The 12,078-nt window shown below is 49.5% G+C and overlaps 1 protein-coding gene across 1 annotated transcript; it reads left to right on the top strand.

Annotated features, from left to right (window-relative positions):
* Positions 1–3,032: 3,032 nt before the first annotated feature.
* On the top strand, positions 3,033–10,613 carry Sucnr1 (succinate receptor 1). Its single transcript, XM_048345865.1, has 2 exons — positions 3,033–3,099; positions 9,627–10,613. Exons 1-2 carry the CDS (start codon positions 3,097–3,099, stop codon positions 10,611–10,613), a joined length of 990 nt encoding a protein of 329 aa, XP_048201822.1. The 5' UTR covers positions 3,033–3,096.
* Positions 10,614–12,078: the final 1,465 nt, after the last annotated feature.

Below are 12,078 nucleotides of genomic sequence, written 5' to 3'. Positions count from 1 at the left end.
TGATGAGGGGGAGGGAAGGAGGGGAAAAAGAGGAGAGGGAGCAGGGGAGGAGCAAAAGGGAAAGGAGAGGAGGAGGGGGTCCTCTGCGTGCGTGCTCAGCGCTCGCCATCCTCCTCCGAAGCGGTGGGTGCTCTCCGTGCGCGCTCAGTGCTCCCCATCTTCCAAATTGGTGGGTGCTCCCCATCCTCCAAAGCGGTGGGTGCTCTCCGTGCGCGCTCGGTGCTCCCCATCCTCCGAGGCGGTGGGTGCTCTCCGTGCGCGCTCAGTACCCCCATCCTCCGAGGCGGTGGGTGCTCTCCGTGCGCGCTCGGTGCTCCCCATCCTCCAAAGCGGTGGGTGCTCTCCGTGCGCGCTCGGTGCTCCCCATCCTCCAAGGCGGTGGGTGCTCTCCGTGCGCGCTTGGTGCTCCCCATCCTCCGAAGCGGTGGGTGCTCTCCGTGCACGCTCGGTGCTCCCCATCCTCCGAAGCGGTGGGTGCTCTCCGTGCGCGCTTGGTGCTCCCCATCCTCCAAGGCGGTGGGTGCTCTCCGTGCATGCTCGGTGCTCCCCATCCTCCGAAGCGGTGGGTGCTCTCCGTGCGCGCTCGGTGCTCCCCATCCTCCGAGGCGGTGGGTGCTCTCCGTGCGCGCTCGGTGCTCCCCATCCTCCAAGGCGGTGGGTGCTCTCCGTGCGCGCTTGGTGCTCCCCATCCTCCGAAGCGGTGGGTGCTCTCCATGCGCGCTCGGTGCTCCCCATCCTCCAAGGCGGTGGGTGCTCTCCGTGCACGCTCGGTGCTCCCCATCCTCCGAAGCGGTGGGTGCTCTCCGTGCGCGCTTGGTGCTCCCCATCCTTCAAAGCAGTGGGTGCTCTCCGTGTGCACTCAGTACCCCCATCCTCCAAGGCGGTGGGTGCTCTCCGTGCACGCTCGGTCCTCCCCATCCCCCGAGGCGGTGGGTGCTCTCCGTGCGCGCTCGGTGCTCCCCATCTTCCAAATTGGTGGGTGCTCCCCATCCTCCAAAGTGGTGGGTGCTCTCCGTGCGCGCTTGGTGCTCCCCATCCTCCGAAGCGGTGGGTGCTCTCCGTGCGCGCTCGGTGCTCCCCATCCTCCGAGGCGGTGGGTGCTCTCCGTGCGCGCTCGGTGCTCCCCATCCTCCGAAGCGGTGGGTGCTCTCCGTGCGCGCTCGGTGCTCCCCATCCTCCGAAGCGGTGGGTGCTCTCCGTGCGCGCTTGGTGCTCCCCATCCTTCAAAGCAGTGGGTGCTCTCCGTGTGCACTCAGTACCCCCATCCTCCGAGGCGGTGGGTGCTCTCCGTGCGCGCTCGGTCTTCCCCATCCCCCGAGGCGGTGGGTGCTCTCCGTGCGCGCTCGGTCCTCCCCATCCCCCGAGGCGGTGGGTGCTCTCCGTGCGCGCTCGGTCTTCCCCATCCCCCGAGGCGGTGGGTGCTCTCCGTGCGCGCTTGGTGCTCCCCATCCTCCAAGGCGGTGGGTGCTCTCCGTGCGCGCTCGGTCCTCCCCATCCCCCGAGGCGGTGGGTGCTCCCCGTGCGGGCTCGGTCCTCCCCATCCCCCGAGGCGGTGGGTGCTCCCCGTGTGGGCTCGGTCCTCCCCATCCCCCGAGGCGGTGGGTGCTCCCCGTGCGGGCCAGCTGCGCGCATCCCCGCTTTCCCTGGCTGCCGCCCAGCCCCGGCCCCGCCGCGTTCCCCCGGGAGCTCACTTCCGAGGCCGTGGGCCCGGGCGCCGCGGGGAAACCACAGACGCCAGAGCTCCTGGTTACTAACCTGGGAAATGACGGAAGCTCATCATAGTAACTACAAGCACCCCACACATCACCAGACTCTGCGGGAATACAGAAATAGCGAAAAGCACATCGAATGGCACAGGTGAACCGACATTGTATGCATGCATTATATATAAATTAATGTATATTTCATACATGTACATACATTTAAGTACAGGATTTATGGAAACAGGCATATATATACACACACACATGCAAAAATGTTTTACAACACAGCTTGCTATTCTGTGTTCTATTTTAATTCTATATGTCCCGTATTTTATAATGCATTTTGGGGTTTTAGAGTTTTAAACCCAGATACTGGGAAGAAGGGGTACTGGGCAGGGAGCCTGCAGTATGGCGTTGTGTGGGTGTACAATCCGTGCACTGGGTGGACAATGGAGTTGCATTGCTTGTCAGCAAGTGTGTGCATGTGGTAGGTGGTACCGGAGTTTTACAACTTGAGCCTTGAACTTGCTAGACAGGACCTGTGCCACTTGAGCCAGACCTCCAGTCCATTTGGCTTTATTTTTCAGATAGATTCTCGGTTTTGGCCCAGAGCTATGCTCTGACTGCGTTCCTCCTATCTATACCTGAGTAGCTGGGATTACAGGAGTGAGCCACAGTTTGCAACTCCAAGGTGAGTTTCTAATGCCAGTCTGGCCATGCGACCAACCAGCAGGCAGGGAACACAAGCCTGGGAGAAGCCCAGGCTTGCATCCAGAGGTCCTCTGCACAGACTGGAGTGTCTGAGCGGCCTCCCTGAGGCCTGTGGTGTAGACAGCACCCTCCTCCCAGGCCGGGACCACTGGGTACGTGTTGCTGTGTCTCTTGAATTCAGTTAGAGACTCAAATAGAAAGCGATCTCAAGTGGTCTTCTCCCTAAACGGGGCTGCATCCAGACTTCTGCAGGGTTGCACTTTTGTAGTTTCCCTCGAAGCAGTTTATAACATCAGTTTAGTGATTGTATGCCTAACACGGAGCTCACCAAACACTTGACAATGAAGAAACACTGCCGCTGCATACCCAACAGAATGTGTTTAGCACTCTGCATTGCCTAACCGAGCACCTAGTTATGAGAACAAGGATTTTGGTAGAGGATAAACTAATTTCAGCTGGGGCGTTCTGAAACTCTGTTTACTCTGTTTGCTGCAGAATGAGGCACCCTGTGTGAGCCTCTATGACTTGAATAAATTAGCCCTGGGTTCTTGAATTATTAAGCTTGTCCACATGATATGCAAATCTGACGGCACTGGTCATGTCAGCAGCAACCGCACTAGGTCAGGAGCTGTGTGCACTGCCGGCAGAGCTGCTCAGAGGGAAGAGAGGACCTCGGGGCAGAATGGTAAGTGAGGCTCCAAGGCTGGTATCCAGGAGCAGAGTCAGCCCAGGCCTCCTGCTGACGCCCCTTGCAGTGGTCTGTGGGCAAGGGAGGTGGGGAAATGCCCGGGTAAGATGGAGAAAGTAAAAGAAAGTCCTAATCTTTCCTTTTACAATTGTTTCTCTACAAAATTAAATGGCCTGCTTTAATTTCCAAACACCATGTGTATTTCCTGTAGAAATGGACACCGTGTTTGCTAATCTCTCAACAAAAATAGTAACTGCATTTGCTTGGATGTAAATATAACTGTTTGGGGGAAAAAATGAAAGATCTTAAGTCACATGAAACTATCACATGAAACGTTTTCACATTGGGCATATAATACATGAAATGGAGCTTAGCGTTATTGAAAATATTAAGTTTAGAATTTGCATGTGATAAAATGAGATGATCTCAAGAATTTGCTAAATAAAAAATGCTATATTGAACAAATCATTGCCATTAGATCATCCAAAGCTTTTCAAAGTTTTGTCAGTTTTAAAGAACTCAGTAAGTTATAATTTGATGCTACACAGTCATTTAGTTTCTGGCATAATTTATGTAATATATAAAAAATGAAGTCACTGATACTGTATTATGTCTTTTTCAGTGTGAATATATAATTTTCATTTAAATTGCTTAGCAATGAAAACAGCAGTTGTTAATAAATATTATCTTGTTACTATATAAAATTTTTTTAACCATAGAAGTTCAGAATTAAGTTATAATTGTTTTAAAGAAACAAAGCTTTAGGAATTGTCAAATATATTTGTAAGTAATATTTTTTATTTTGTAAATAATAGTATTCAAAAAGGTGAAAATATCTAAAATAGTAGAGGCATTATTCCAAATTAAAAGTGAATACTCCCATGTTATGTTAGTAAATTAGATAGTTCTTCTGGTTCATTAATTCTAACACATATGGGAATATTTTTGGACTAGGAACTAATTATTTCACTCTAACTGCTAATATATTTTATATCAACGAATTCAGCAAAATCTGTTATACTTGCAATTGGTTCCATTTTCTCAAATTAAGATTAGAACTACTAGAAAGTAGAAGAAAGACTAGTCAGTATTCACGAGAAACGTTCCTCTTCAGTCAGGAGAGTTGCTTAGAGGACCAGCGCAGTTCCTTAATTTGTACAACTGTGATGCCGCACTACAAATACTCCCATCTACAGATATCATTCCATTCAGGATACGGTTCCCTCCAAATTGGCACTTCAAAAAGACAAATTGGCCAGCAACTGTTGGATAGAATTTATTGGGGGGTGCTGGTGGTTCATGCCTGTCATCCTAGCTAACGGGGAGCTGAGGTTTGAGGACCATGGTTCAAAGCCAGCCTGGCAGAAGAGTCAATGAGACTCTTATTTCCAATTAACTACCAAACAGCCCAAAGTGGAAAGCCTTGAGCAAAATCCTTAGAGACAGCATCCAGGCCCTGAGTTCAAGCCCCAGGCTAGTACAATAAAAAACTTATTAATATATGGATATAGAGAGCTGCTCTAAAAATGAAAGACATGGATTAAAAGCATAATCTCATTTTTACAAATCCAAATTCAGAGAAATAAGAAACTATAGAGGGAAAAGGAACCCAAACATTAAAAATGACTGAAGCTTGTTTTTTATTTTTGTCTACTTGCCTCTAACTTTTAAATGACTTGTAAGTAGTTGCACAAAGGGGATTCAAGTGAGCATGTCAATTTATGAGTACAATGTATCTTGATCACCGTCACCTTTCCATCGCTCTCCTGTTCTCGTTCATTCCAACCCCACCTATCTCTTCAAGTTTCTGGGTTTCATTTAAACAAGTGTCCATTGAACAGAATGGCTGTGTTTACCCACCTTTCCTCTCCCCCTAAAACCTCAGCCTCCACTTCCACATGCTCCAGCTTTCTGTTATTAATTTTGATATGCTGTCTGTTCATTATTCAAAGGTGCTACAGAGTGGGATACTTGTATCTTTAGACATTAGACAATTACTATGTCTTTTTTGTTTGTTTTGGCCAGTCCTGGGCCTTGGACTCAGGGCCTGAGCACTGTCCCTGGTTTCTTTTTGCTCAAGGCTAGCACTCTGCCACCTGAGCCACAGCGCCCCTTCTGGCCGTTTTCCATATATGTGGTGCGGGGGAATCGAACCGAGAACTTCATGTGTAGGAGGCAAGCACTCTTGCCACTAGGCCATATTCCCAGCCCCAATTACTATGTCTTTTGTGCTGATACAAAGCTTCTATAGAAAAGCATGAAGCAAAGGTGTGGTAACCAGAAAGTTCTCCATCACCTTACTCCACCACCCAACTCCACCTGACCCTAACTTGTCTGAGTGGTTGTAATCAATCATCTTTTTGTAGCTGGAATTAGTCGTGTGTGTGTGTGTGCGTGTGTGTGTGTGTGTGCGCGGGCACATGGGCGAGTGTGCGTGCACGCTGCTTCTGGGGCTAAAACTCAGGGCCCGGGGGGTTGAACTCCAGGCCTCTATGCTCTTCCTGAGTGTTTTATTTTGCTCAAGACCAGCACTCTACCACCTGAGCGACAGCTCCACTTTGAGCTTCCTGAGTCCCATGGACTTAACTGCCATGCCCAGGCCTCGGTCTCCTGAGTATCTAGGATGATAGGCGCGAACCACTGGCGCTTGGCTGGAATCAGTAATCTTGTGTGCATTTGCCAAGGTTTTCTGGATATATTTTCCTTTATGACGGTGAAACCTTTCTGTTACATAGAAATTCAATAAAGTACAGCCATAACTCAGCACTTTTTAGGCAGAGATATAGCCTAGTGTAACCAGGGAAGCAAAGAAAATCCAGAAATGAAACAAAGGATTTTTCATATCTCAAGGAAACTTGTCATTATCCTATTCTTTGAGTGTATACACTAATTTTTTCAGTAAAGCCAAAATGACAAAGGGACGGAAAGAACTCCAACATTTAAAGCTTGAACCAAGAAGGATTAGCTACAAAAGAGTCTGAGCAAGAAGAGAAGCAAGGAGACTGGCATGTCATAGAGGTCAAAGGAGAGAGTTTCCGGAAGGGATGGATTGAAAGCTGCTGCACACACTTCAGAATAATAGGGAACGTTGAAGAAGAAGATATTAACCAAAACCAAGGAGGTTCATTAACCCCTTTGCTATATTTCTTGCCTTCTAAAACCCTTTTTTTTTCTTCATTGTCAAAGTGAAGAACAGAGGGGTTACAGTTTCATATGTAAGGCAGTGAGTCCATTTCTTGTTCAACTTGTTACCCCCTCCCTCATTTTTCCTCCGTGAAACTCTCCCTGTTGTCGCATACATGCTTCCTTTAGGAAAACAATAAGCAAATAAAAAATAAACATGACGCCTAGCTAAACCAAAAGAGATAGGACACAGTGAAAACTAGCTGATTCTCATGCTTGGGTGAAATGATCAGCACTTTGGAAAGACCTTTTTGATTTTTGTGTTATTAATATCTCGTTCATTAAATGCCTTAGTTTCTGAAACTTATTTTATACAAATGTTCTTCTAAAGGGTATTATTACTGCAATGACAAGTCTGAATATTTTCCACATTACATAGTGTCAAATTTCATAGTGAAATAAAGCAATGGTTTTAGTTTGGCAGATGGACTAGTCTTATCTGAACTCCACGGAAATGTTTATAGAACTACTTTGCAAACAAGCAGATGTTTATGACCATCTCCTCACAACAACCTGTGTTTTCATACCACTGGCTGACTCCCTGCCACTGTACCAGGTCTAGAAGATAAACACTGTCCATCACTGAATAAGCAAAACAAATTTGTGAGAAATACTAAGGAAACTTCAAATACATGATGGAAATATAAACAGGGAAGACCATGAGTGGTGAGTCAGAGAACTGATTTGGGAAGAGGCTGACTCGAACTGAGGCCAGGAGGAAATGTGCATGATAGACAGACATCATGGGAGAAAAATAGAAACAAAACCAAGGCATTTAACAAAGATTCAGAGAGAGAGAGAGAGAGAGAGAGAGAGAGAGAGAGAGAGAGAGAGAGAGAGAGGAGAGAGAGAGAGAGAGAATTGCATATTGGAACCCCTGAGTGCATTGAAGAAGCAGGAAGAAAGAAAAATGAGCAAGGAGAAGAGTGAAAAGTTGAAGTGGAAAATTGGGGCCAGGGTGAAATGGGCGTCATCTCCATTGTGGTTTTGTGTTTTGGCGTAGGAAAGCAATGCGATTACATCTGGAGCTGTAAATTAAGGTTGTTTGGCTATAGATGAATTGAGTGTGGGCCACAGAAGATGTGAGAAGGCAATAGCAATAGGAAGCTATGACACTGTCTAAGACAGAGATGTTGATGGTCTAGGTTAGAAATTGTACTCAGTGAGATCTGAGAGTTGGTTCATGATTGGAGTTAAGTTGTAGGAACAAAGTTGTAGGAGTGAGGCTGTAGGCCACTCTAAAGATATTGCCAGGATTTCTGTGGTGGGGACCTGAGGAGGCAGCGAAAGCATTTTACTGGGACAGCGGGTATTGCTTCAGAATTAATAATGAAGTTGGAGAGTTTAGGATTTCTAAAGGCAGGGATGTGTGTGAAACACCGAGAGTAGACAAAGACAAAGAGAGCAGAGAAAGCTGGGTCTGAGGAATCCAGAAGTTCACACGTGAGCTACAAAATAATTCAAAGGAAATGAAGGCATTGTCGTGTCACAGAAGGCAAAGGAAAGTGTTTTCCACAGCCATGGTATGGAAAGCAGCTGAGGAGTCAAAGAAGGCTAAATAAATGGCCACGAGGGCATCAAATAGCAGGCCAACTAGTTTGGAGACATGAGAGCCAAGCTGGAGAAGATTGGGGAACAGTGGTGTCAGGATGTCAAAACTCTTACTGAAACAGCTCTTTTCAGAAATCAAGGTATGTTGAGGAAAGGCACATGTTAAACCAGAGAAAACTTGCCGTTGTCTGTGCATAGTTTTGAAACCGCTGAATGGTTAGATGTCAATGGAAACGCTGTAATTTCAATGAGAAAGAAAGCCAATGAGACCGTACAAGAAAAGATGCGTGTGGGATCCTGAATGGCATCCAAATTAAACTCAATGAGTGGTTTCCGCCCGGGTGAGCAGGTAGCCAGTCATCTTGGTGATTTGTAATGGCAAACAGGGCAGAGTAAGTAAGGAGAGAGGTTTGAAGGGAGTTGGAAAACATGACGTTGAGAAATCAACAGATTTTAGTGCCAGCGATGCCAATAATAGGGAAAATCCACGCCGCCCAGGCCTCCAGCAACATCATGTCTCTTGCCCCAGGATTGAGAGTTGGAGTTAGTGACAGGTGGCCACGCAGATAGCTGCACGCTCATATGACTTAGAATGGCTTAAAGGTAATGACTACAAATAACAATACTACTTTTTAATCAGTAAAACACTGTTAGGATGCCAGCAATTTGACAGGAAATAAATTTGTTTAGAATAAGCTTTTGACGAAAAATAGGCACGAATCGTGCAGATAGGTCACTAAAGAAAATTCTACCGAGTTTCTTTTCTTTTCTTTTTTTGCCAGTCCTGGGGCTTGAACTCAGGGCCCGAGCACTGTCCCTGGCTTCTTTTTGTTCAAGGCTAGCACTCTGCCACTTGAGCCACAGCGCCACTTCCAGCTTTTTTCTATATATGTGGTGCTGAGGAATCAAACCCAGGGCTTCATGTATAGGAGGAGAGCACTTTACCACTAGGCCATATTCCCAGCCCCTGATACGTTTGCTCTTGTTGTAATCCACCTACCAAATACAATATTCAATGAGTTACTTGACCGTGAATAATACTCAGAAGCCTAAATTATGAGAAGAAACTTAGAAAAATTTCTTCTCTTGGGGCTAGGAATGTGGCTTAGTGGTAGAGTGATTGTCTAGCATGTGCCTTGGTTCGATTCCTCAGCACCATATACACAGAAAAAGCCTAAGTGGCGCTATGGCTCAAGTGGTAGAGTGCTAGCCTTGAGCAAGAAGAAGCCAGGGACAGTGCTCAGGCCCTGAGTCCAAGGCCCAGGACTGACAGAAAAAGAAAAAAGAAAAGCTTCTTCTCAACCTTGATTTCTCGCTGGAAATAAACGTATCAATAATGGCAACCCAGCAGATTTTTTTTAATTTAAGTTCTTGAAATACCCTATCCAACCACAGCGGGGTAGGCTCATTGCACGAGAGGAAATGACCCTCGTGGCCTGGAGAAGTGTTTACACGGCATTGATTACTAGGAGGTTTGTTTTTGGGGGGTGGGGGGGCAAGGTGTATGGCCTTATTAGCATGGTCCGGGTACTGGCATTCCTGGGTGTGTTTATGAGTGCCTGGGCTGAACCTGCTCTCCACTGTTCACCTGCCAACTGTAATGTGGAGACAGGGGGTCTCCATCTCTGTGCGTTTGGAGTGCCACCAGCCTCACGCCTCCACCTCCCCGTTACCGCGGCTGGGGTTCCGGGCCCGAGCGCCCCGGGCGGGGCTGACGGTGACCAGGCCCCGTTCCGCACCCCCCCGTCACCCTAAGCGCGCGCGGCCCTGGTCTTTCCTGTCTCCCCCAGGCGTGGAACTCCACGTGCCAGCACTGGCTGGCCGCCGAGGCCGCTCTGGAGAAGTACTACCTGCCCGTGTTCTACGGGATCGAGTTCGCCCTGGGCATCCTGGGCAACGCCACCGTGGTGCTCGGCTCCCTGTTCTGCCTGAAGAAGTGGAACAGCAGCCACGTGTACCTGTTCAACCTGTCCGTGTCGGACCTGGCGTTCCTGTGCACGCTGCCGCTGCTGATGCGGAGCTACGCGCGCGACGCCTGGGTGCACGGGCCGGCGCTGTGCGTGCTCAACCGCTACGTGCTGCACGCCAACCTGTACGGCAGCGTGCTCTTCCTGGCCTTCATCAGCCTGGACCGCTACCTGCTGCTGCGCCACCCCTTCCGCGAGCACCCGCTGCAGAGGCGCGAGCTCGCCGCGCTCGTCTCGCTGGCCGTCTGGGGGTGGGTCACCCTGGGGCTGCTGCCCATCCTGCCCGTGATCCACCCGGCGGCCGGCGGCGAGGACGAGGACGGGGCGGGCACCCGCTGCGCCGACTACGCCAGCTCCGGGGACCCGCGCTACAGCCTCATCTACAGCCTGTGCCTCACCGTGCTGGGCTTCCTCCTGCCCCTGGCGGCCATGGGCTTCTTCTATCACCGGACGGCCGTGCTGCTGCGGCGGCGCAACCGGCAGGTGGCGTCGGCGCTGCCGCTGGAGAAGCCCCTGCGGCTCGTCGTCCTGGCCGTGGTCGTCTTCTCGGTGCTCCTCACGCCGTACCACGTGCTGCGCAACGCGCGCATCGCCGCGCGCCTGGGCGCCTGGCGCGGCCCCCGCTGCGCGCGCGCGCTCGTCCGCGCGCTCTACGTCGCCGCGCGGCCCCTCGCCTTCCTCAACAGCGTCGTCGACCCCGTCTTCTACTTCCTGGTGGGAGACCGCTTCCGGGACCTGCTCCTCGGCCGGCTCAGGCGCGTCCTCCGCGCGCTCACCTTCTCCCGGGGCTGCGCCCGGGGGCGCGGGTGACCCCGCCCGCCCCGCCTCCGGGGCGCCTCACTCCGCCCGGGGAGGCCTGCGGGGGGGTGGGGGGGGTGAACGGACGCCCTCGCCCAGGGCTTGGAAGAAGGGGGCCCCCTTCCGCCCGGGGCTGGGAACGCGACCCCCCCCCCCCACCTCCGCCCGGGGCGCTCCGCCGTCGTCGGGCTGAGAGGAAGGCAGAAAAATGGTGTACGGCTTCCTCGTTGCTCCAAGGAAAGGAAGAACGAGGGTCACGGAGAGGAATCCCATCCTTTCTCCAGGTCTGAGGTCAATTTGGCCTGCAAGGAAAAAAAAAACAACAAAAAAACAAACCCCCACCCTCTCTCATTTCTGTTCCAATTGTCACGGATCCTCCAAGTGCATGTGCACCAGGTAAAATTACACAGGTGATAGGAAGGAAACAGGGGGAGAGAGCAAGGGGAGGGAGGACGACGCTGACCGCGGAGAGATGTGCTCTATCCAACTTAGGTGACTGTAACTCATCTGTGCATCACCTTTATAATAACAATAAAAAAATTAAAAAGCACACAGACCGCCGGCTAAGATTTATTGAGTACTTACTGTATACGTGGTTTCCACGGCTCTGATAGAATTAAGCCGTTGCCTTAAATAACTGCAACAACATTGTTAGGTTCTCACCCGAAAATTCTTGGATGCCAGTTCTAATGAAGGATTATGTCCTGAAGCCCAACGAAACTCCATTCTTTTGAGCTGCTTTTACTACTCGGATTCACACCGGATTTTAACATGCAAAATTCACTGACTTTGGTTGAATGAAACAAAGTTCTGGCTTTTGAGCCCAGTAAGGGAAGGTTTGATTCTGACTCACCCATTTAGCACCAACGTGGCCCTGAATAATTTCAATAAGTCTTTCAATTCTCTTTGACCTTGTATTAAAATTAAGATGAATGTGCAAAAGAAGCTCATTGAATCCTCTGACGAAAGAATTCCCACTTTTGTTTTAGAGGGGACCCAAGCAAACCAGCACACAGGAACTCCTATTGTTCCTCCCAGTTAGCCTTCTTTGAGCCACCTGTTTGTGGCTTGTCTTCCAAGGACAGTTATCTGCCCAGAGTAGAGGTCAAAACCCTAACTAAGAGAATAGAAATGGGATGAGATTTTAAGCAGGGGTTAATTTCTTATTTTAATTTTTGCAGCAACACAGAATTTATATCAATTTAGACAGTTTGCTATGTGTAAAAAAAGAATTCCTTTTTGCTGCTACCTTTGCAAGGCATGGTGATAATTCGTACATTCCTCCACTCATTTTTCTTCTCATCGATCATTTGAATAAATAATGCATCGTGTCCTGGTTACTGTCCACACGTTGCATTTGAGGAAACATTATAAAGAAAAGTAATTCTCAGTTCCTTCTATGGGTTATTGTGGAGGTCCAGGTTTGGAGATCGTGCCACTAGCAGAGCAAGGACTCTGACAGCACACTTTTCACTAC

This window comes from Perognathus longimembris, chromosome 5 (genome assembly GCF_023159225.1).
Source record: "Perognathus longimembris pacificus isolate PPM17 chromosome 5, ASM2315922v1, whole genome shotgun sequence".
NCBI classification, from domain to species: domain Eukaryota; kingdom Metazoa; phylum Chordata; class Mammalia; order Rodentia; family Heteromyidae; genus Perognathus; species Perognathus longimembris.
The sequence above is the reverse complement of the archived record's forward strand: the minus strand, read 5'-3'. Positions and strand labels throughout refer to the sequence as shown.